Source organism: Dicentrarchus labrax, unplaced genomic scaffold, assembly GCF_905237075.1.
Source record: "Dicentrarchus labrax unplaced genomic scaffold, dlabrax2021, whole genome shotgun sequence".
Taxonomy (NCBI): domain Eukaryota; kingdom Metazoa; phylum Chordata; class Actinopteri; family Moronidae; genus Dicentrarchus; species Dicentrarchus labrax.
Window position 1 is genome coordinate 15,192,862 of NW_026136719.1, and position 25,075 is coordinate 15,217,936.

The following is a 25,075-nucleotide window of genomic DNA, read 5'->3' on the forward strand; positions in this document are numbered from 1 at the left end:
CTGCATCAGTTCAATCTACTTCATCAACATCCAGACCACCTCAATTCACCTAATACTGGAGCAAGTTAACATCAGCATTATGTTATGTGTGTGTTAACATGCTACTGTACGCATGTCACTCAACTGACCCTGGGTTCAGCTTTGAGACAGGTGAAAGCTGAATTAAGTCTGGCAAAGCAGAGATGAGATTGATGACCTGAATCTGTACCAAAGCTTCCAGTGTACAGAGGATAAACCCTTTGGATTTAAGTAACAACATTACTTAGACAAGGATACAAGGTTATTTAATTGCCATTTTACAACGCAGAATTGTATAATGAAATTTAGGTTGCACTTCCCTTTATGCTACTCATAAAAACAATATATATATATATATATATATATATATATATATATACAGAAATTACATACACAAGACCTCACCCCTTTTGTCCCTGCTAATAGTAAAGTTATAATATAAACAAAGTTGTCATTACATTTTCATGCATCCAACATGTTTATTTTCTGGTGTGTCATGACCATTACTGTCTCACAGGGCTGCTAGCCTAAAATCTACTTTTAGTCTTGTATGCTGAAACCAGAAATAGCACTACAAACTGCTGGTTTGCATAAAACTATCATTGGACATTACTCTAATTCAGTTACCTGATCTATGACATTGGCACTAAAAATGGCCTCCTCCATGTGTTTCTCATCCGACTTGATGACACACTTGATGTTGTTGACAACCTGCTGGACTTCAGGAGGTAGACTGCAGCTCGAATGCTCCAGGAACTTGGCCACCAGTATTTTGGTGTCCTTGTACATCTTAAGGTCAGCCAGGGAGTGCGGACGTTCGTGGGAGGAGTGTGTGTGCAGGGCTCGTGGTTTAAGGTGGATGTCAACTTTCCTGCCCTCTTTTTGCTGCTTCCTAACAGATGTGTGACTGGGTTTAGCTCCTACCACATCTGTTGGCTCTAAAGATAAAACAGAGAAGAATTGTGTAAACACATTAAATAAGATACATCACATGAAAACACATCCTTAAAATCAGCTCAACTAAAATTGTCTTTGTATTGTATTGTTCTGTGCTTTTTTTTCTCTTCAGATAATCCAATAAAAGATTAGAGAATTAAAGGATTTATGGCATAAAGTATTAGAATTTGTTTAAACCATAACGTAATACTTTATGCTCTCCATACTGCCAGATTTACAGTTTCCCCTTAAGATCTAACTGTGAATGCTGTTAAGCAGTTGATGTCCCACCATTACATGAAGTCACAGTTTCTATGATGCTACCTTGTTCTGGTGATGTATGAGTTGAATCTTCAGGAGCAGGGTTATTCACAGAGGCGCAGCTTCCATTTTCTCCTGTAGAGGGAGACAAGAAACTTATGTGTGGACCAACAAAGAAGGCACTTAGCTTACCACCATTGCTTATTGACAATGAAAGGCTGTAGTGCTGCCGCAAATTATTAATTTAAAAATCAGTTAATCTGCAGATTATTGTTTTGTTTAACCAATAGATCTATAAATAAATGTAAGAAAATAGCAAACATTTTATTTTAAAAAATAATATTTTTTTGGACTTTTATGCTTAAAATAAGAAAAAAAACAATATTTTAGTTGACTAATTGTTCAAGCTCTAAAATTAGTGATATTTAGATGGAGTTTTTAAGCTTAAGTATAACATTCTTGCATCACTCACTTCCTGTCGAAGAGGAGCAGGAGATAGGGTCACTGGTGGAACGAACGATGCGTGCCAGTTTGCGGTACCTCCGAGCTGCTCGGAGCCCCCGTGGCCTCTCCGAAGGCGAGTGGCCACTTTGGGCTGAGGTAGAGGGGGGTTGTGATGTGGAGGAGGGTGACCAAACACTGAAGCACAGCCTGGGACCGCGGGGCCTGCTAGGAGGGGAAGGGGAAGGAGAAGGAGCCAAAGGGCTGATGGCTGAAGTTCCACCAGAGGAGGCCACAGAGGTGGGGGAGCAAGGCTGTGGTGGTGGGGGTAGCATGACAGGGAGTGTGAGCTTCCGGCTCATCATTCGTGCTTTAATGAGGGAGTGGGTTGATGCTTTAGGTGGCTCCTCTGGTAAATGTTTGGCTGATGCAAGCTCGTCACATATGTGCATTGCAGCCCTGAGTTCCTCACATGGATGTGTGTCTGTGGAATCCTCCTGGTCCAGATTGCTATAATTTTCTGAGGACCAGTCCGGAGAGCGTTCAAGAGACTCCTGGGTCTGTGAGGACTCACTGTATCCTGTATCACTGGGGCGAGTGTCCCTGCTAGGCATCCCACGATGGCGTGAACAAAGTTCCAGGCTGTTGCAGCTTCCATCAATGGGGGCAGTGTGGGGCGTGCCATAGGGAGAGGAGTCAGAGCCCTGGACCTCCAGGGAGCACAAGTCCTCTGAAGAGCAAGTCTGGTCCTGATCAGCCACCTCAGACACCATTAGTGACGCGCTGTCAACGGATGCTGAAAATAGGGGGGAAAGTATCATCAGCATGACTACTAGTAGACAAAGACATTCGACAATCGTCTGTAGAGTTCACTGCAGTGCTGTCTTTACCCTGAGTGCTGAGTCCTGCAGTAGTGTTTCTCTCACACAGACTGGATTCAGTCGCCTGTTGCTCTATGCTGGTGGTGACCTGTAAAGAGGAAATTATTACAGTAGGTGGAAAACATAAAAGCACTGCTTGAATAAAATTAACTGACTGGTTAAAGAAGATGGATTAATGCTGGATATTTCGTATGTACTGAATGTATTGCATAAAAGTAGCAGTGAGGCACCTAACCTTCAACAACACAGTTTGGCCTGTAGAGGTCTCTATAAGACCACAACACACAAACTGACATTTCTTAGCTTAAAGGGCAGGTGTACCAGTGGAGAAAACTACGTGTAGAGTTAAATAAGAAGCTTTGGTTAGGCTTACGAATATGCTTTTCAATGTATATGACATATATAGGTTCATATAACAATCACACACACATCAAGAGCTAAGCTGAAATCATCAGCTGAGTTTCCTCTGCCCTGTGACTGTTTTCTCACACAAGCGATCTATCACAGCCTGTTTCCATTGGTTATTTACAGAATACCTAATCTATTGAAGGTGAGAAAACCCTCTGCTGATTTGTATTTGAAGGACACTATTCAAAATGGATGCGAAGAGGACTATGGATTTAACATGTATAATGGAAATAATGGATTGAAAGGTGTTAAATGATGCTCAGAGTATAATGGAAGATAAAAGGATTTACTTTCACATTATACAGTTATTTTTGGCTATGAACAATGAGACGCAGCAAAGTCTCAGACTGAAAAAAGCTCTGATCAGTTCAACATGACAGTCAAGGGAGACCGCTTCAGTGAGTCAGATGATACTCTGATTAAATTGGTTGTGATTTTTCTCTTAAAGACTTGACGGGCAACATCCCAAAATACAGACAAATGAACACAGTAGCAATACAACTTTGACAAAAAAATACATTTACATACAAATACATACAACCATTTAGAGAGGAACATCTGATAAATCAGTAGGGTTGGTTAGATGAACTCTGATCTAGAATATCATATTATTCACAATTAATCTTAATTGTTAGCTTAACCTTGAAATCCCCTTGTTTTTATCTCATCAAAATGTATCCAGTACTTTGGTTTGTTAAATACCTGCAAAACTAATGGCATCCCCATCAGCCTCAGCTGTACTTTGTGTTTACTGTTAATTAGCCAATCATAGCATGCTGAACTAAGGTGGTGATTTTAGCAATTTAGGTGGTGATGTCCCAAAGTACAGTCTCACAGAACTGCTAGCACGACTCTAGACTCGTAATATTAATACTGCTGCACATGTGTAAATCTATGTGTGTTTAAGGTTAAAACATTGACCTGCTCTCTTTGGAAACAAATAAATTAATGTCATGTCCAAGACCCAGTTTCCCATACAGAAGGCCTCTGGAGACAGTGTTGTTTTAAAAGCAGAGCCACATGATGCCTCTCACCTGGCTGGCAGGGGTCTGCCCCACTACAGACTCATAGGGAGGAGGCAGGTCCGTTGGGTACAGTGTTCCTGGGCTGTTGATTGGCACCCCATAGATGGCACTGAACGGAGAGTGGGGAAAGTCCAGGTGCAGGCCTCTGTCAGGGGCATAACAGCAGAGATTCAACCAAACAATAAACCAAGTCCAAATCATATCTCAAATAATTGGAATGCAAAGAGTGGAGAGTCCACCGAGCCAGTCACATAGTGCAGAGTGTGCATGAAAGTGGTGCAGCAAGTCTGAATATGCATCCTCTCTAAGTCAAAATTGCAGTATATTTTTTTGCTAAAACAGAGAAAAGGATGAAAAATATCCTCTGTCCCAACACAATATATACAGGTAGTGTGTTTTTCTATGTGCAGCACTACCGTTTCATATGGTGCCAATTAAGCACAAGCAGCCATGCGTGCAGTCATATCTTTTAATTACAACCCCATTCTCCCCAAAGTGGCAGAGCATGAAATACAACCTGAGTGTTTCCACCAATCATCCGAGGCATGATGATGTCATGACACATCCCTGGCCCCGGGCAGGGACACCATAAATGCTTCCTCTGCCTTGTATATATTTATGGCATAATTGACAAACAGATGTGGCTTCCTGCCAAATGACTAAATCAGCAGCGCTCTCTCTGGCAAGAAAATGTAGGGAGTGATGAGGGAAGGGGTCAAACGATCTTTCACGACAGCTGAGAATCACGGATGTCACAGCTGCTTAACAGGGAGAAAAGCTCTGAGCTGACCATGGATGATAATACCACATGTGATAGACACAGTGAGATAGTAAACACTGAGCCATGCCACTGCTACATACTGTGATGGATTTGGATTGGTCTTTGGATGCAAATGTTGCTTTGGCATCTGTACATTCACCATCTAATAGGAGATTCTGAGGTGGTCAATTATTCACATAAAAATGTTATAGCAGTTTTCAACAGTGTTGTGCTATACCAGCAAAAATATGTTAGTCCTCATCCTTTCAGTTACTCCCATTGTAAAAGTTTCTTCTCTTTTCTTTGGTGTGTGTCCTCATGGGGCTTTGTGTCCTCAAAAATGTTTCTCCAGGTTCTGACCCTATGATCAATTTTTCTAATAAGTATATAACCACTTTTATGTCACATATAGACCTCCAGTATCTGGTGTATTTCAGGTGTCTGTGGAGGGGCAGGTAGGGAGTTATAGAATCCAAAAATTATGTTAGAAGAATCTTAAATATATGTGTGCTATTTTGTAAAATTTGAAGAAATGTGTTCAAGTCTGACTATAAGTTTCCACTTATTCCTATGATATTCCTAGATATGAATGCAGTTCAAGGAGAGGGCACTGAGCCAGGTACAGTATCCTGAAATACTAAACACTTGCAGCAATTTTACGTACAATAAATATTGCAGAAAATGTTGAGATAGGCCTTTTCAATAAAAATCTCTTCTTTTAAGGAGAACATTCAGCACTTTGATATCCAATTTGAATTGGTTCCCTCTTGGTGGTGCTTCATGTTGCCTTTGGCAAGAACACATTTATTCCCACTGCAATCAGTAACTTATATTCTCTTAACTGTGCTTAATATAACAAATATGATTTTCAGGATTGCACTACACTTTGTGTTCATTTCCACCATGGTAGAATATATAGATGGATTTTATACTTTCCTATATTAAGCAATAACAACAAAAGTTGTGTCTTTTCCACTGAGCGAGGGAATCGATAAAGTATAACTGAAAATGTAATTCGCAAAGTATTTTGGGCTTAAAGGGATTTATACATTTACATTACATTCTAATTATCCAAGTAGACTGTTGTGTATAATTACAACGTCTTGTAATTTTCCGACTATATTTGTTAAGAAATTAGCAAATTAGAGTTTTTATTTTGCTTTCCCTGAAAGTACCCACATATCCCAGAAGACACATTGTTACCAGAGTTCAGGGAGTTCTTTGTGTTAGCACTGAGAAAAGATGTGAAGGTGATGAGTAGTGTAATGCCTCTCACCTTTGTCCATCCATTGAGGGGGTGCAGGTATACTCTGGGGGGTAATATGGTGGAGGGGGGATGGGAGGAATAAACTCATCAAAGTCCAGAGTTTGGTGGAGGATGGTTCCATGGGGGGTCATACAGTCAGCATTTAGAGCTCGCGCTCTGTGCGGCATAAACTGAAACACAGCATAAAAAGAACCATTATCAGGCCTTTATTACACATGGTACTTATTTGTGTAGTCATTATTTTAGACCATAATTTATCCAGGGAGACATGACTGAGCAAATGTGTCTTTTCACAGCACCACTCCGCTGTTATTTTAAGCAGTTACATGTATTCCCTGTTGTGCTGTTGGTCACTGAACAAGCTTCACTGTAGCAACTGCGAGTCAAGTGCCTTGCTCAGGGGCACCTCAACCAGCAGTGCTGAAAGTGCTGCTCATTTACTTTCCTCTCTCAGACTTTTCTAAGTGGGACAAGTTTCCAGTCACAGCCAGCCCTCTTTTCTAATCTCCAGGCTGCCACTGCTGCTATTGACTTGGCTAAATTTACTGCGCTAAATAAAAGGTTAACACCTCTTGTGGTAAATGGGAAACGAGGCCACTCTGGGAAACTCTGTGAGAGTGTTGGATATATGAGTGCTTGTGTCCTTTTATTTATTCTACAGTTTGATTTGACTTGGCTTATTTTTTATCTTAAATAAAAATAAAAAAAGTCCCTGAAGCAGGGACCACTGTGAATTATGTCCTTATTTCAATGGGAGAATAATGTTTCCATTTTAATTCAAACAGCTTCAAATGAATTTATTTTTGCCTTCTTAATCATCTGTATGTCTCTTCTTAAATAGTCAGAAATAAAAGAGTAATAACCTTATTTCTATGGTCCTGTCCCAGGGATCAAGTAAATCTATGTAGTTATCACTTTGAACATGCATTAACTGTGTTTTTGCCCACTAGGGGCAGTGGAAATTGGATGTAAACACAACACTGACATAAAATCGTCTTGTGAAGTTGAAACAGCTGCCTTTTTAAACATCCTGCAGACGTGGAGCAACATTATCGTCAGTTTAGAGTTTCTGACCACTGATGAATGTAGTCTAATATTCACTCTCCTTCTAGCTTTGTTTTGGCTTCTACCAAATCCTGAGGAAAATACATGATAAATGTATTTAACAGATAAATGTTGAGTTATGTTTACCAGCTTTGTATGTCTGTTGTTCAGTGCTCGAAAGTTGTGGGCCAAAAAAACTAAACAATGAGCTTAAAGAGGCTAAAAAGCTCCACAGAACTGAGAAAAGTCAATATTCATAAATTTGCAGCAGCCATTTGGTCAGTTCTAATTTACATAATGATCTACATATGTAGACTTGTGACTCTATGGAGAAGAGACTAATGTAATGTCAGTGCTTTGTACCGTGAGTTCAACTTAATTTATTTTACTGGCTACAATATGACTGTGAGATCACTGTTGATTTCGTGCCACTTCAACCTATTATCAAACCAAGCTTCACATCTAGCCCAGAGCACTCGTTTTAATATCCAGACTTGTTTCAGCAAGCACAAAATTTACAGCATAGTCCATAAAATGTGCAAAGAGAAAAGGGTTCTTGCATCAGATATTGCTGCAAAGCTATTTCACATTTGGTATCATGTTGGCAGTGTTGCTCTATACCTTTCCAGTTGTTTAAAGGCATGAAATAACTATTGTTGGTGTGAAACACAAAGGGAGCTTGGCCATGCTAATTTCCCTCATGACTAAAAGCATTTAGCTGTTGGTAATAGTTCCATTGTTCCACATAAAAAGACAAAAGAGGGTCATACTGAGGACGGTGTACCTTTGAGGAAAAAATCCTGTGAGATATTAAGCTGTTTTCTTCAAATCCAACATATTTTTGAGAAGCAGAAAAACTAAAAGAGGTCCTGTGGCAATTGACCTTCACTGTGCTTGTTTACGTTAACTTGTATTTACCAAGTAGGGTGATTCAACCAAAACTGCAAACATTACTCTCCACTATCTTTAAAGGGATAAAGGTTAGCACATCATTCCTGAGCTGCATGCGTTTATCTAACCTGATGATAGTGATCTTCAGACTATAAAATGGTTTTATTCTTTAAATGCAGGGTGGTCACGGGAAAAAAAAGAAAATAAAGTCAGCTATTATTGTCATCTGGTCTTCCATCACACTCACCATCTGCAGCACATCAGTTGAGACCATCTGCATACAGCACATGGCAGTGGCTAGAGCACACACAATGGTGGAGATGACATTAAGGGCACATACGCTGAACAGCAGCTCCTAAAAGAGAGAGAGGGGAGAGGAGGAGACTGTTAGAGGAACGGGTTAAAAAAAAAAAGAAGGAAGGAGGAGGAAGAGTGTGGAAAAATGACAAGGGTGTCGGAGAGAAGGTGAGGAGAGGAGAGAGGAAGAGAAGACAATTAATATTATAAACATTAAAGATGAGTAGAATGAGAAGAAAGAGAGGTGAATGAGGAATACGAGGAGAAAACACAGAAAGGAAAGGAGGTGACACAAACAGCGTTGACGTCACCAGTAAGGTAACCAAGTTTAGTGAAGCACAACAGGGTGGCACTGCAGTGAGAACACTTCGACAAACGTCTGCACTAATATGAGAATGTCAACATATCTGGAACAAATTAAAAAAAAGTTAAATGCTGATAAAAAGAAATATGATGTCTGTGTACCAGCAAGCCTAGCAAACAAATTCAATAATAGGGAAAACAACCTCATAAACATCCAAGGTTAAGCACGAACATACACATTCACACTCTGGCAATGCAGTGAACAGCAAGGGGACAAACCAGTATTGAATCTGTCAGCAAAAATAAATGTGCATGCTGGTGAAATACTAGCCTAGCACCCTGAATCAGAGAAAAGACTTATGACTGCAGTCTCGTCATGCTGCTGTTTGTGCTATTATTTCTAAAAGGTAGAAAATAATCATCATTAAGTGGATTCATTTTCAAACCATATTGAGCTTTGTATGTCCTAACAAATGAACCTATAATAACTGTACTATATGAATTGATTTCCTGAGGAAGAGCACAGGAACAGTAATACCACATGTCTGGAAACAGGCTCTGGGAATAGCAGCTGTCTAGGACATGGAGCATGTTGAGAGGAGAGAGGATGATAGCAGCCTGTATTGCTGCTTCAAAATGAGTTTGATTTTATGTTTATAAAATTGGTCTAGGTGATCTGCAGCCCCCACAGCTGTTTGAATACAACCACAAAATATATGCTGTTCTTCTTTATAAGGTTCACAAGGTTCATCTGTCGCAATAAATTCAATTACACAATCACTATCATAATATAATTATCAGGACTATTATCATCAAACAGTGTAAGACTGTTAAAAGATGAGAGTGGGGTGCCCGGTTAGCTCAGTCGGTAGAGCTGGCGACCTATATACGGAGTTATATGGGTTGTCAGCAGCAGCCCGGGTTAGAATCCGACCTGCGGCCCTTTGCTGTGTGTCATCCCTTCTCTCTCTACCCACCTTTCCTGTCTATCTACAGCTGTCTTTATCCAATAAAAGACCAAAAAAAGAACTTTAAAAAAAAAAAAAAAAGATGAGAGGGAGTGAAGAGATAAAGCAGAAACCGGGATGAATGTGTGACTGATTTTGGATGTTTCAATATAAATATCTCATAAGGAAGTGAATCAAATTGTGGCATATCTAGAGGTTTGGGGCAGCAGCCACACCTTAAAAATGCCTGGCCACTCCAGTTTGATGTCCAGTGCTGTCAAATTTAACACATTCATTTGAATTTAAAATAACATGTTAAAAAAACAGGAATTAATATAATGATCTGTTACAGTAGACTAAGTGATAGACTTAAGCTTGAGCTTGAGAAGAAATTTGAAAATGTGTTAATTTCTAATGCCACCTTTAGATATTTCTGTTTAGATGTTATGTGCCACAATAATGTAATGTTTTTGAGTTCAAAAATCTTCATTTGGGGCTTTTCCAAGCAAATATTGATATTTGTGATTGTTTGCGATGAAATCAACATAAGTTTCTGCCACCCCTCCATGCCACCACAAACTTACCATACAGGTGTAAAATATTTATGAATATAACAATAATTCCTTAGAGACAAGAACAGGAGAGACTTTCAGCACTGGAATTAAAACCTCACTACCTCACTTTTAATGAACGAAGCTCCTCATTTACATAAAGTGTTTTCCAGCCTGTCGCACAGATTATTCACCAGATTCAGGAGGCATATAATTACCAGTGACATTACAAAACCCCACTCGTATTAGGCTGCTGATAATCTGCAGACAGGACAGCCGTCTCCCTTACTCAGATCTATCAGGAAGGGGTTTGTTGTCAGACTTGTCGACATTTTAAAGGAGGTTCAGGCGAGTTGTTTACAGCAAGCAGCAACTTTTTTGCCAACCACATCGCATTACTCACTGCCATTCCATTTGAAGTTTGTGATATTGAAATAGATCAAGTTGGCATCTGAGACATTCAGAGTTGCCAGCCCTGCAACTGTTTTTCAAACATGCCTGATGTCCAGTAACTAGCTGCCAAAGATCAAGTCTGTGTGAGCTGGAACTTAAAGCAGAAATTAGTTGGAAGCAGTGAAATTGAAGTTGTGCAATGCCAATTATAAAATACAACTAATACACCTTTGCCTTGGAAGCTAACGTTTTTTGGAACATGTTTTGTGGGAGGAAAGTCTGGAGAACTTGTAGATGGAGCACAAGTCTGTCATTAAACAGAACTGGTAATAGGATATTGTAACTGCTTTTATCTTAGCGAGAATTACAGTAGCAAAGGCAAGATATCTCAAAACAATCATAAAATTAATCATATAAATTAAAATAGAATTCTTATATTGGAAAAGAGTTATGACCCTTCTTTAATTCTGATGACGAGGCAGCTTTTGGTTTGAATTCATTTCAGTATATTTAGAAAATTAGCTCGGCAAAATTGGCATCCCAAAGCAGCTTTTTTACAGCCTCTGACAGAAAACTCAGCACTTCCCTCAGGAAGGCCTTAAAAGTAAGGTAATCCATGACAATAAGCAAAGCACCATGTGTTCAAGCTTCACCTTCAAGTTCATTACCAGACAATTACAACATAACTTTGATTACAATAAAAGGATGTTCAATGTCTCAGGCCTCTGCAAATCAATTTATATACCTGAAGCTGTAATGATAGGGGTAACAAATTTATAAAACTGAAACATTTATGTCATTTATGTCTCTGATGATTCCACATTGACTGTATTTAAGAGTAAAATGGCATCTTGGAAGTGATGCTGCCAAGTCTGACCACAACCTTATAGTGGAAAATTGTGTGGCAGTCTGGGCCTTACAGCAGACTTGGAATTGGTTGATACTCAACTGTTGCCTCTCGTGCTATGAAGTTCTTAACCTGACACAAACTACATACATGCCTCCACTAGCTGCTCCGGCTAGCTCCCTTAAGTACGACAGGCTCAGAGTAGAGTAGAGCAGTAGAGCAGAGGACCCTGCTTTTCTCCAGCTGACATGGAGTTTCTGTGTGGGTCACAGTTGACCACGGCTCTCATTGGCATCCCAAAGCAGCTTTTTTACAGAATCTGACAGAAAACTCAGCACTTCCCTAAGGAAGCCCTGCAGCAGTTTCAGGGGGGTCAGTCCAGACTGTTGGCAAAGGCCTTCAGAGATTTTCTAACCTCCAATGACAGGGAGCAGCAGATATTGTAAATGGGCTTCCCTGTAGTACAGAAAAGCTTTTAGAATAACTATAAGGGTCTTGAACCTCCACACAGAACACAAGTTCATCTCAAGTCTACAGAGATTAAATCCTCCAATTGAATTCTAATTTGTTACATCCTGGAGCCGTAAAGATTCCTCTGCAGCTGTCCAGGTGGCTCACGCCCTGTCTGTCCTCCCAGATGAATAACAACTCGTCCAGTGATGTCCAAATCATTAAGAAATTCAGATTTCTTCTTCTGGATGTCTGACTGAAAGCTCTCCCTCTGTGAGATTGCAACAAACTGACTTAAACAAGCATGAAGGGGAAACTATGGTGGCCACGAAACTCACAAAAAAACAGGGTTTGGTTTGTCTGTTCTGGGCTACTGTAGAAACATGACAGTTCAACATGGTGTAGTCCGTAGTAGAGGAGCCGCTCCCTCTGTAGATAAAAACAGCTCATTCTATGGTAACGAAAACACAACGATTCATATTTTCAGGTGATTATACACTTATAAAAACATACCTATATATGTTAACTGTTGCACACTGGATCTTTAATCCAAACTGACAAAAGAAACCAGCGAGACATGTTCATGTCTTTCCCTGTGACTCTGACTAACGTCTCATAATTTGCTCAGAATACAAACTGAGAATATGCCTTTGCTTTGCTATGGACAGTCTTATCAGTCTTGTGGAAAATGACGCAGAGGAGATAAAAAGCAGAAACAGCAGTTGAATGGAGAAAATTAAAAATTTGTGAGGCTGCATAACTGCTAAGACAGTTTTCTCATGAAGATTCAACAAAATCAATAGGCCGAGCAGCAGCTGATTTGGGACAACTAGAGCAAACGGTGCCAAACACACCATAAAAAACTACAGGCAACAGTCAACTAATAGCGAGACAGTAGGTAGGAGGTTCTTCCAGTGTGTATCTCCGCAGTTAAGGGTCTTGACATGAAACATCAACTCTGTACATTCACTGTGTTCACATAATAAATACAATCCATGTGAGTTGTCTGACTGAAATACATTCACTCTTGATCATTTATCTATCCTGCTGTGCAGCTTTGATTGTAAAGACTCTGACTGGAGATAAAGTTGAGATTACCGTATACCGCAGTAAAAAACTTGTGTGCAACTGTCTCCTTGTTGTGTGTTCTGGTGGTTTATTACAGTAAATGTAGTTTTTCCAAACAAATCTCAAACATCAAAGCTGTAGATCACAAAGTTGATCAGCAAGCATGGAGCATTTACAGCGTCTTCATTTGAGCTAATTGTTGTTATGGGAATGCATCTGTTGTGCAGATGTGAGACGGTGCATTTCTGTGATTTCCCTTGTGCCCACAATGTACATAATGACATAATAAACCCTACCAGGCAAAGAAATGAATAACACCTCCACAGAAGATATTTAACCTCTAGAAGATACCTTGCCTCAAGCCAATCAAGTTAGTGAGTTACACAGCAAGGTTACACATCCGCCCCCTTACAGGAAATCACAAATTATCTCAATACTCCCTCTCACTGATAATTTACGGCCCCAGGCAGTGCACAATGAAATGAAAAGAAAAACGGGACGGAAATTAAATGCGTCTGAAAAGAGTGAATGGCACACATCAGCAGCAGCGTGGATAGTGCAGACTGCTTGATAAAGACAAAACTTTTAAACAGAGAAGAGATATTGAGTGAATATGAGACTTAAGTCGGTCTAATAGTCTACCTGCTGTGATAATTCAATTCTCTCCATACTCTTCGGTTTAGTGATGGAGGAACTATATGGCAGCTGCATCATGAGTTCATTATGACCAGCGACAGCCTAACAGCCATCTGAAATGGCCGAAGACTCTGGGGACTTGGGCATGACAGCTTCCTCTTAGATATAACTCAACATATCTGACTACTTTGGCACTTAATAAAGGTTTACAGCACCAATTCCCATATCTCTTTTAATGAGCTATGATCAAAATGACAAATGTGCTTGATCTTTCCTCTTTTCATAAGCATGCTTCATCCTATGAAGTCTTTTATTTGGTTATCAATGTTTTATAATCAATCAGGGGCATAAAATGAATGGATATGATTGTCATTATCCAATAAAGGCACAGTAGCACATACTGTATATCATTCCTGCAGACACTCTGAGTCAAGATAATCTACTGAGATCATGCACTCGCAAACTACAGCCAGCCCAGGCTAGACATACACTGCATACTAAGAGGTCTGCCTCTTGGGGAAAGACAAATGCTGTTGCCATTCTCCACTTCCTGCCGAATTAATCTGAGACTGAACACATTTTTGTTTTGTATTTCCAATGTTGTTTGACTGTTCTCATGTGGGATATGTTACACAGTGAGAGAGAAAAGCAGAGGACATCAGTTTAGACTTGATAATTTTAGCAATTTAAAGACACTTTTTGAACGTGTACTGACTGTTAATGCAATTAATGGTTTCATTCTGATTAAAGAAGAAACAAGAATAGTCTGGTAGAGTCTGTGGCCATGCTAGCAGCTCTGTGAGGCTGTACAATTCATCCAATATTTGTTGAGATATTTCAGTCTGGACCAAAGTGTTGAGCTGACATTGCCATCGCTAGAGCCGTTCTGGTACCTTGGTTAAGAAAGGTAACATCTGCAGATAAAAATCTAGTAGCCTGAAGCGTTTAATTGCCCCAAATGCATTTTTCCACACATCTACACCTTCAACTCTGGAATGTGTGTTCAGAAAGGTCTGGTAAACAAAGTTTCTGGAGTTGTGTCTCAGGCTGGCCACTCGCACATTGACAACATTCACTCGCAATGTTGGCATCAGCAGTGACTGTGGTTAAAGCCAGCCATGATAGCAGCATAAAGTATGGCTGCATAAGTCAACATCTACCATTCTTGGTGGGTGCAACAAAAAAAACAATTGTACAGCAATGGAATACTGCTACGATGTGAAAAACAAGAGGATACATCTCCACTGTTTTGATGTTGCTACCATAACTATTAGTATTGCTGCATCAATCAGTATTAACAGTTCTCTTTTTTTTTTTTTTCAAATCAATCCAACTGACCTACAGTCTGATGCAAGCAGCAACCTTGACACATGAAGCCAACATGGAATTAACAAAAACTGTAGTTCCTAAAATGGCCACTTGAGGCTGGCTACAGAAGTGAGTTTCCATAAGGCCCCATATTAAAATGCTCCACTTTAAAGCAGAAATAAATATAAGTCACTCATTTAAATTATATCAAGGTATAAAGTTATGCATAATTAACAGCATGGCTGCTTTGAGTGACAGGTGCGTGCCATCACAGGTGGTTGATTTTAGCCAGCCTCAACTCCACCCATTCTAACGTCTTTGCCCATTTTTGGAGTCGGCGCAGTCAGGACTGCCAAAATGGCAATGGCCAGAGCCGACCACATTCATTGACATCATGGAGACTACGTCCTTCTTTTTTATTATACAGTCTGAACACTCAACTCTCTATAGAATGTTTTTAAAACATCCTAGCTCTCACCATCAGCACATTACAAACACATGCTGGATCCCACCAACCTTGAGACGTAGGCGTATGGTGTTGCAGTCCCTCAGTGGATTCAGTTTCAGCGTCTCTCCCAGGTTGTTGCAGCTTGAACTCTGCTGCTGTAGCTCGCAGCACACACACACTCCATCGCTGTCAAACTTGAGCTGGGGGGGAGGGGGGGGGAACACACATCCACACTCATGCATGCACGCCATATACACAGACACACAAACACAGACAGACACACACACAGACACACGCACAGATCAGACCTGAGCTTGGGGTACTGATGTATTATCCTTAAATTTAATACGATGGAAGATACACTGACTACGGACAAGAAGATTAATTAAATATAATACTATATCGTGATTGAGAAAGGCAGCTGCATATGGATGATCAAAAGTGTACAACAAAAGAAGAGAGGCTGTGAGATATGAGGAGCTACCAAGGGAGGGATCGCGGTAGAGCATACCTCTGCTATGTGTCCCAGATTGAGAGAAAGCAGGACATGAACCCAACAAGTGTGGGTTAATTACATTGGGGAGAGGAGATGAGGAACGTTAACGTTTCAGTCATGACTGGGGGAGGTTCCCTGGGGAGCCACATAAAGCAGTGAAGTTGGTCTACTTGGTTGGTCCCACTTGCGTAGGGAGAAAAGCTGCTTCCAATGTAGAAGTGGTCGGGTTAGTGGGTTGGGTGCTGGATAATTCACAAGGGGCTTCTTCAGTCACAAAAAAGATTATATAGCCATGGGTTCCTTGGCTATATAAATTCAGCTTAGAAAATCAGCTTAGTGTCTCATTATAAAAATGTGAAGACTGAGTGTTCTGTGTCCAACTACCTCTGATCACCAGCTGCAAGGAGGAAAAGCTTAATACGCTTATTTTGAAGGGTGCTGGATTCTCTTGTTTTCCATGATGTCAGCACCACCAGAGTGCAGAGATCATATGTCTGGTGGAAACTACTTGTGAAAAAAAAACAAAAAACCCATTTGAGCTCCAATTAAAGAGTAATTCTATAAAATGTACACAGGTGAGTTCTACTCATCTTGTGAAAACACTTGTATGATGTCTTTTGTGGTTCTGGAGGAGCTCTATTACATCTGAGAAAACAACCCTAGTGATGTCATCAGGGGTTATCTTAGTTTTGGCTTGGGGTTATGGAGTTTGAAATACAAACGAAGAAAAGAATGGGTTCATTTTGGGATGCGAAGGCCCCAGAGTTTTTGGATAATATAGGAACTAACTCACCATTTATACTCAAAACTCAAAAAACTTGCCAGTGGAGAGAAAGGAAATACAATATTGATTAAATATGGCGATGATGGTTTACACATGAAAGCACTTTCACTCTCGAAGGCATTCCTGACTCAATGAAAGTGATTGAAATAGCTGTGTAAAGTTTACTTTCTCATAGAGTTGTAGACTCGAGTCTCATACTTGATCCCCTAGGACTAGAGATTAAAAATGTTATTTAAAAAGTATTCCATGTATTCATGTTCACTGCAGAACCCCCCTTAGTTTTTCCATTCCACAGGCTCTGTTTCAGCCAAAGTACAGCAATGATCTGTTTAAACAGAAGAGACTGCTCCCCATCTCGTACTTTGATGCTCAGCCAAAACAAGTAACACGTAATGTATTTTTTGAACACTAAAGCATGTAAAACATTTTCTAGTAAACCCCCCATATAAAAGAATGAACTTGAAAAAGAGTATAATATGGGCTCTTTAATACAATATTACTCTGTTGTTAAATGGCCTTTTGTAAACGTGCAAAGTGCATTATGACTTGTAAAGAACTTGAAACTCCAAGTAGAGGACTTTGGACTTGCCTTGGGACTTAACTTGGGACTTTAGTGTTAAGTCTTATTTGGGACTTACAAAACAATGACTTGGTCTTATCTCTGCTTTTCTCACCTGGCCAATCACTACATGAATTTGCCATGAATGTCAGATTAACGATTTTGGAAAGTTACAGAAATGGTTGAATGCAGCCCCACTCATTTCTTTGGAAAGCTGTTGGGTAGACGGCTTCTGAAGCTGTTTGCCCATCAAACAACCACTCCTTCTGGCCCCTTTAATGTATCTTTATGAGTAAAAGCTGTGTAAGTTAAAGTAAGAATATCTCACTTTGAATTTGACCACTTTTTTTTAAACTGTCTCTTTGGATTCTCCCTACCCTATGGATAGGAGCTAAAGTACTCATTCAAAGTTGTTTATCTGTATTTTAGCCGTCTTCGATTCTGGCAAAGATGGATGTGATAATCACGAGGCATTAGTCACTAACAGACAAATAGTTGAGTTTACTTTTGATGTTGACTCAGTTCTACAGCCTGCTCAGAACAGAAGTGCTGCCTTTCAGCCTGCCATGTGCCTACGTTCATGAATTCAAATGTGGACTCATGCAGAAAACAATGGACACATGCCTATTACTCACTGACTTCATAGTTGCTGGTTTCACAGATGGATACCAACAACAACAACAAAATTCAACACAAGTCTTGCACTTCAGCGTGACATCTTACAGCTTCTGAAGTGATCCAACTAATAAACCATAAACCCTTTTAACCATTGGCTATTTTCTCCTTTGTTAAGAACACGTGTTAGCGATGATGTGTTACTGATGTGATGCATGCCATATACTGTGTGTTAGGCTATCAATTGGCATGCTAGTGGTACTATACATCTTTTAAAACGAAGAAAAAAAAACGCAACTGTATGTCCATACGTTTTCAAGCAAATAAAAAATAAAATATTTTCATTTTAAAAATACTTTTTTTCATTACATTTTGGCAAATCTGCACCATGGAAAGTCAAGTTGGAGACACTGATATCACTGGAAAGAGTTGTCCTAATTCTATCAATATGTGTGTGATGTGTCTATGTTGGGTTATCACTGAGAAGAAGGGGTGTGTGATCTGTGACACATATTGCATCAATCAGGTTCAGACATTTAATTCAAGAAAATGTATAAATAGGCCAGCTTCACTGCATAATTTCTTCCACTGTCAGAGAGATATAGGAAAGGTTTTCAGCCCTCAAAAACTGACAGCCAGATTAAATGACTTGTTAAGATGGACATTCTTTCGTCCATTTTAACAAGTCGAGTGTGGGGTATAAAGCTGGAGAGTGCATGGGTTGAGGTCCAGTTGGTCTCACCAGCTGACAGTCTTCCAGGGAGTTGACCAGCTGAGCGTTCTGGCAGGAGAGGATGGAGCCCGCCAGGTTGAGCATCACGCACACTGCTGACAGCAGCATGAAGAATGTGATCTGTGACAGAGATGGAGAAAAAGGACAATGTTATGTCAAAATGTTGCAGCCTACTAACACTGACTCACCGCTTACATCTTTCAGATATTGTGTTTGAAAGCAGCTTTAATACCAAACGCACAATGCACTTTGCTAATTAATCGACACTCAAAGTGATTTCAACAGATCAACAAAGAGGAAATTAGCACTGATGCCAAGAGAAATCAATAACCAGTTTCAGACCTCCAGAGTCTGAAGGCGAGAGATCATAATTACAGAAAAGGTTTTCAACCAATGACACACAAAACTACCTATTGACTAAATTCTTAACCCATAGTGCTATCTTTCCTTCCTTGACATATGAACAGTTTTGTAATGGCTAATGTCTTTCAGTCAGTATAAAACATTAGACACACATGTACATGTCTATGCTTCGAGCTGATAGAGCTGGCAGTTTAGGTATAATGTGCTTTCGCTCGAAATGTCCCCTTTGCACCCCTTTCCTCTGGGGAAAAGGCTTCTTTTTTTCCACAGCTGACAGCCCTGTGGATATCAATCCCGTTAGCAGAAATATGGCTACCATTTCTGCCACTTTAAATAACAGGTCATGCGTAACAGAAGGAGTTTTAAAAGAATTTAAAACCGACCACTAGCCCTCTTTGTCCAGGAAATTGCAAAGGCACAATGTTCTCTGAACTGACTCACCAACTCTTGGCTTTGTGGGAACATGAAGAGTTTCACAAGCTCATAATTGACCCATTTAATTAAAAACCACAATGATAGCCTATTTTTCAAAGTTTGCATCTACAAAGTGTAAAAAAGTGTAGAAAAAAAACACAGGGTAGTGTTGGTGGACATAAAGGGCACTAGCAGGATGAGTTTGATGTATATAAAGGTTGCTGAAAACACACGCAGATGGAGAGGAGGAGAGAGAGAAAAGGGGGTGGAGAAGGAAGTGGAGGTGGCATGTAATAAACAGATGGAGCGATAAGTTTAAGTGCTTTTCATCATGGCAGAAAATTGAAAGATTGAGAGGCTGATGGGTGAGCTTGAGGTGCAAGAAAATGTGAATAAGGGAAAAGAGTCAAGGAAAAATGCAGATGACAAAAAAGAGAATGATCCAGTCATAAATAGACAATGACAGAGAAGAAAAGAAGACGGACAGCAAGACAGAGAGAACAAGACTCTGTAGTCCCATGGTGCATTGGCCGTGAGGACGTGTAGATCTGGTTAATTAGCATTTCATTTAAATGTAATATCAGCTGTCTGGTTCTCTGGTTGATCAGCTGCATGAGAATGTAATCAAGCCCTCAGGATGAGAACTCAGCTGTGGATTTATATAGAGGCCACAGTCAAAACTGCAGGTCACATGAAGCAATTTGGCCAGGAGAGATTTTTAGGTATATACAACATTATAAAATAAATCCCTAAAACAAGGGAATGTATTGAACATATTAAAGTTTATGAGCAACCAAGGTCTCTATCAACATTTGTGCCTTCATTGTTTCTAGTTAACCATAATGTAATATAAGCCCAAAATTGCCTGAAGAAGTTTCTTGGCGTATGTACCCAGTGACTAATGATGGACTAATGATGACATCTAGAAACACATCCAGAAATAGATTTATCTGGCAAGATTTTACATGAAATTCACCCGTTTTCTTATACTGACTCACAGAATGGGACAGCAGAAGAGATTGACACATGTGATACAACATTCTTTCACCCAAATCAAACTTCATCAAACTAAGAGAAAAATTTAAACAACCAGCAATGAACAGTATGCAAGCTTCATCCTGCCAAAAAAAATCTGGTTTCACCAACAATCAGATCCTTTGTTTCTACTTTGGTGTAAATCATGACTTAACCTGTGAACATGAAAGTATTGTGTAACTGTTTACTGTCATAAAATTATTTCTTGATATATTTTTTCATATATATTTTGGGGTGGGGGTGGGGGAGCTTTTATTGCCTTAATTGATAGTGAAAGCTGAAGAGTGACAGGAAAGGGGGTAGAGAGAGGGGATGACACGCAGCAAAGGGCCACAGGTCAGAGTCGAATCAATGGCCACTGCAGCAAGGACTCAGCCTTCATACATGGGGCGCCAGGTCTACCAGGCGAGCTATCTAGGGACCCATTATTTCTAGATATTGACTGACAACTTTGTGGGCCATTACAATCTAACGCTGTGTAGCCAGTGTGAAATAGAATTATTTTTCCAACGTTAAAGCTACTTAATCACTGACATTAAAGATATTTCTGAGTATATACATATATAAATGCAACGCGTACAGCTCACGGATGGCAAAAAAGGATTTAGCTATAAATGCGCAGTATATTGTCAACATTACTGAATCACTTGTGTCATGTTATGTCAAGAGAATTTAATTTGCAAATAAAAATGGGATGATTAGGTCTGGAAGTGTAGTATATGTGTTCAGGAATGAAGTTTCTCACACAGACTGACGAGACTGGAAATAAACTTAACAGAGATGGACCCATTTAAATTAACTGACGGTGTTTCTAGTAAGAGTGTTGAGATTTGTGAAAAGCAGAAGGTATGAAATATCACTAATGAAAAGGATTTCTTTACACTTTAATATTCTCCTAGCAACTTGGATTTCTTTTTTTATGCAAGATGAAACAAGGCAATCTGAGTGCTCTTCAGTGTGAAAATGAGTTTGGCTTTGCATTTGAATACTGTAACCACTGGTATAACCAGAGATACATCCTTTGTCATAACATACAGACGTATGTACTTACTCATTTAGTATTGATTACCACGTGTGACAGTAATAGTTAACATTTTTAGTGTGCTGTTCTACAGAAGTGAGCAAGCAGAAAGTGTTGTCATTAGTTCTTTTGGGAGTGCAGGGGCATTTAACTTGAATGATGCAATGACAATAACTATCAAGATGAGGATATTGTAATGTATAAATAAATGACAGTAAATCTCCTTTCAAGACACACAGGCTATAAGTTGTACTTTAATGAAGCCTCTCTGGAGTGCCAACCGAGCCAGTCGGACACAATGTTATTCCAACTAGGGAGAAAACGATCTCTCTTCATCAAAGCTGCTGCTGGAGTGCACTGCCTTCGCGCCACCTTAAAAGGATAATGTTTTTCTTGTGTGCATTTGCATAAGTTTTATATAAATCTGTGTCAGATCTTCCATTTACCCTTCATTGTAAACTATAGCTACAATAAAAGGAAACAACAAAGATGATGCCACCACTACCCTGCTGATTCAGACAGACACTCTGACTAAATTGTGTTTTTATAGAATAATGAAAAAGTCCCACAATAAATCCTATTATTAACAGTCCTCTCCAGACCTGTGTGAAGCTGGGTGTCACCTGTGCGTCCCCCATGCTTTCCTCTCTGCTGAGTTGATTGTCACGCCTGGCCCCACACTGATGCCTTCTCATTACCATGTAGGATCACATAGCACCATTTAGCAGCTAGTCATTAATTACTGCTGCGCTGCCCTCTGCATGTCAAAGAGGAAAACACACACACAAGAAGCTACACACAAGCCACTCTGTCGCTGTAACAGCTGAGGCAGATTTACACTGCATGTCATCATCGCATCGTTTAGTGCTCACTGCAGAAGACAATACAATCAACATTCATCTCCATGACACACACTCATAGATTACAATATAAGACCCAAGGTTCAGGTCTATCACTGTAATTCTCCATAACTGTCACTGAGGTGAAAATCATTTGGCTTTAACTTTGCTTCTACCTATCCTTCATCCAGCCGCAGTGCTTCTTTAAACTGCTGAGAAAATGGATGATGTTTTGGATGGATCATATATGTAGTAAAAAAAATCTGACTGGTGAGAGTCTTGTCCTTGTGTGCACTGGAGAGGTGCTGGTAGGTAGGCTGTGCCCTGTGGAGTTTTTGACCAGTTGTAGTGCTACATGGGGGGATGGGGAAATATTTTTACTAGTTGGTTCCCATTTTGCTTTGCACATTTGCATGCGAACAAGCACACAGGAGACGCTATGCACATTCCTGCCAATGGTAGTGAAGGAAGATAGATACGTACTGTAGATCATTCTTAAAGGAGAAGGAGACTGCTAGCTAGTAAACGTGGATGCAAACAACTGAGGATTTATGAGTAATTGTATTTAACGTATATGTTAGACCTCAAGGCTCCCCTTGTTTCTGGTCTTTGCGCTAAGGTAAGCTAACTGACTGCTTGCTGTAGGCTTACATTTGATGGACAGAAACTGTCTGCCATAAATGTCCAAAATCAATGAATTTGGAACATGTAAAACAATGTCAATTAAAAAATGTAAACAAACTCAGCATCAGCATTTACAGCTCACCTTCAATAAATGTGTCTAAATTAAGACATCATAAGTCTCAGACAAATAAAGACACTTGCATGCCTGTAATTCACATTCACAACACATCTCGTCTTTCTATTCTAAAGCTCTCCCCATCTGTCTGTGCTGCCACCAACAACAAAAAAACTAGCTCATTCATCACCTCTGTTTATTTGAAGAAGCACAAATCCGAGATAAGATAGGCATCTCAGTGGGGAAACTGGACCAATGCAGCAGCACACAGTAATAGGCTTTCATTGTTTCATTGTTAAGCTAATAGGAAATACAAAGATATTTAATAGGAAAGTGGGGGCTCCTATATCATCGACTGACAATTTCTGCAGTATTTTAAGCAGAAATGTATGAATATTTTAATAGGAGTATATGGCCTGAAGCTTGCACATATGCGCAAAAACCATCATCTAGTCAGCTATGATTGGACTTAATACACATTTCATGTATATCTGCATACAGGTGCAGGATGTGCAGATTAGGCAATGTGCATAGCTGTTCAAGTTAGTAAACACTAAAGCTAGAGGCATCAAAAATAACATAAAATGCATAAAAATAACCTTGTGCATAATAACCTTCACACATGTATTAGTTCCACAGATTAACTGCTCTTGCTTTATGAATTAAGACCAATGATGAAATTCCAGCGCTATAAAAGCTTATCAAAGGTGCATCAAAAGTGAAAACCCTATCATGTTATGCAGATGAGAAGCTTTCTCAAAAACCTCTCAGCTTCAAGAGTGTATGCAGAGCATTTTTAGCATGCATGACAACCATAAGAGATATATCTGTTAACTTTAATGTTAGTGCCATAACATCAAGTGAATATCAGGAACAAGAGTGTGTTCTTATCCGAATCTAATGATAGAAGGTTGCACGCTGTACAGATCATAAGGCTCTTTGGGACAAATTTGTGATTTGGGGCTACAGTACATTGTTTGTTGATGTTGTTTGATGCTGAATTTTCCATCATGTGGACAATAACATTCCTAATTAACTTAAGAAAACCAAGGTGTTCAACTCTAGTGTAACTATTTAAATAATCCATTAATTATTTAAGTCATTTTTTAACCAAAAATGCCAAATATTCTCTGAATTGAGAAGTTGGAACTGAGGATTTGCTGCCTTTCCTGTTTTATATCATTGCAAAACACATTCAGGTTTGGGACTGTTGGTCTGACAAAACGAGGCATTTAAAGACGTCACCTTGGTCTTTATCTCTCCAGGTTGTTTTTGGTTTATTCTTGCAGATTTTCTATGCATTCATTTTTGTCTTTATTTGGCACCTTTTAAACTGTCCTTACACCACATGCATGGTATATTTTTTCATATATTTTTTCACAAACTGCAGCTAAAATCTCACATATCATTTCATCAAGTATAAAGCTGACAGGATGCCAAAATACAAAAATAAGAGAGAAAAATTACACATATGCTCATACATATTTACAAAGAACTGGTGCTATTACCTCAAAATATTACTATAGAACAGTTCAAGGTAAAAATTAAAGATATTAAACTCTAATCCAGTCTATATGTAAAACGATTGTATCCCAACTCATGTTTATGCCTTTGTCATTGAAATGTATGCCTGTAAATCACTGAAATATTAATAATTCTTTTTTAGAAAATGTACGTCTTTAAATGAGATACTGCGTGAAAGCCTCACATCAGCACTTTTCTCAGTTTGTCTCTACGTGATATCTAAATAAAGCTTTTTAATATAAATGAAACATGCTCAGAATATTCAACTAGGAAGAAGGAGACTCCGTAGACACAAGATCATTGGGAGATTAACCACGAATAAAAATCCCTGTTAGTTGCAGCCATCCAACTTCTCTCCTCCAAGATCAGGGTCAAGCTGTTTTTTTTGTTTCTGGTGTTAGGCAGGTACAGATCGTTGTGGCTGAATAACTGCCTGGGAGAAACAACAGCAGCTTATAATACTAATGTGGTGCCACAATGAGATTTGGGTTCATACTGAAGAGTTCCCAAGTAGTAAACAGAGACCGAACTGTGGGATAAGACAACATTCAAATAAGCCTCTTTGAGAAAACATCCTGACATACAGATGAAGTTTAACCCTTTGCCTGAGGGCAAAATAACTAAAGATTTGGGTTTGATCAGATGGGAATTGTATGAAAGGAGAATTTGAAACACTGCTGGATTCCTTTGACTGCAGCGCAAATTAGTATTTAGTCTGCAGCAGCACTGCGACACAAGGCTGTTTATTTTCAATTATCCCTGAGCCATAAGAG

At 39.5% G+C, this 25,075-nt stretch overlaps 1 protein-coding gene across 2 annotated transcripts in view; it reads right to left on the reverse strand.

Annotated features, from left to right (window-relative positions):
- The window catches only part of fam189a1 (family with sequence similarity 189 member A1), an 87,572-nt gene that overhangs the window by 1,417 nt on the left and 61,080 nt on the right, over positions 1-25,075 (reverse strand). The window contains exons 3-11 of one of the 2 annotated variants that reach the window (XM_051379959.1): positions 18,377-18,487; positions 15,249-15,413; positions 8,180-8,287; positions 6,007-6,167; positions 3,980-4,115; positions 2,547-2,625; positions 1,688-2,452; positions 1,279-1,350; positions 646-956 (exon numbers count right to left, since the gene is read on the reverse strand). In XM_051379959.1, coding sequence (XP_051235919.1) covers positions 646-956; positions 1,279-1,350; positions 1,688-2,452; positions 2,547-2,625; positions 3,980-4,115; positions 6,007-6,167; positions 8,180-8,287; positions 15,249-15,413; positions 18,377-18,487 — 1,908 coding nt within the window. The remainder of the gene's footprint in view (positions 1-645; positions 957-1,278; positions 1,351-1,687; positions 2,453-2,546; positions 2,626-3,979; positions 4,116-6,006; positions 6,168-8,179; positions 8,288-15,248; positions 15,414-18,376; positions 18,488-25,075) is intronic. The other variant, XM_051379960.1, reaches the window with a different exon arrangement.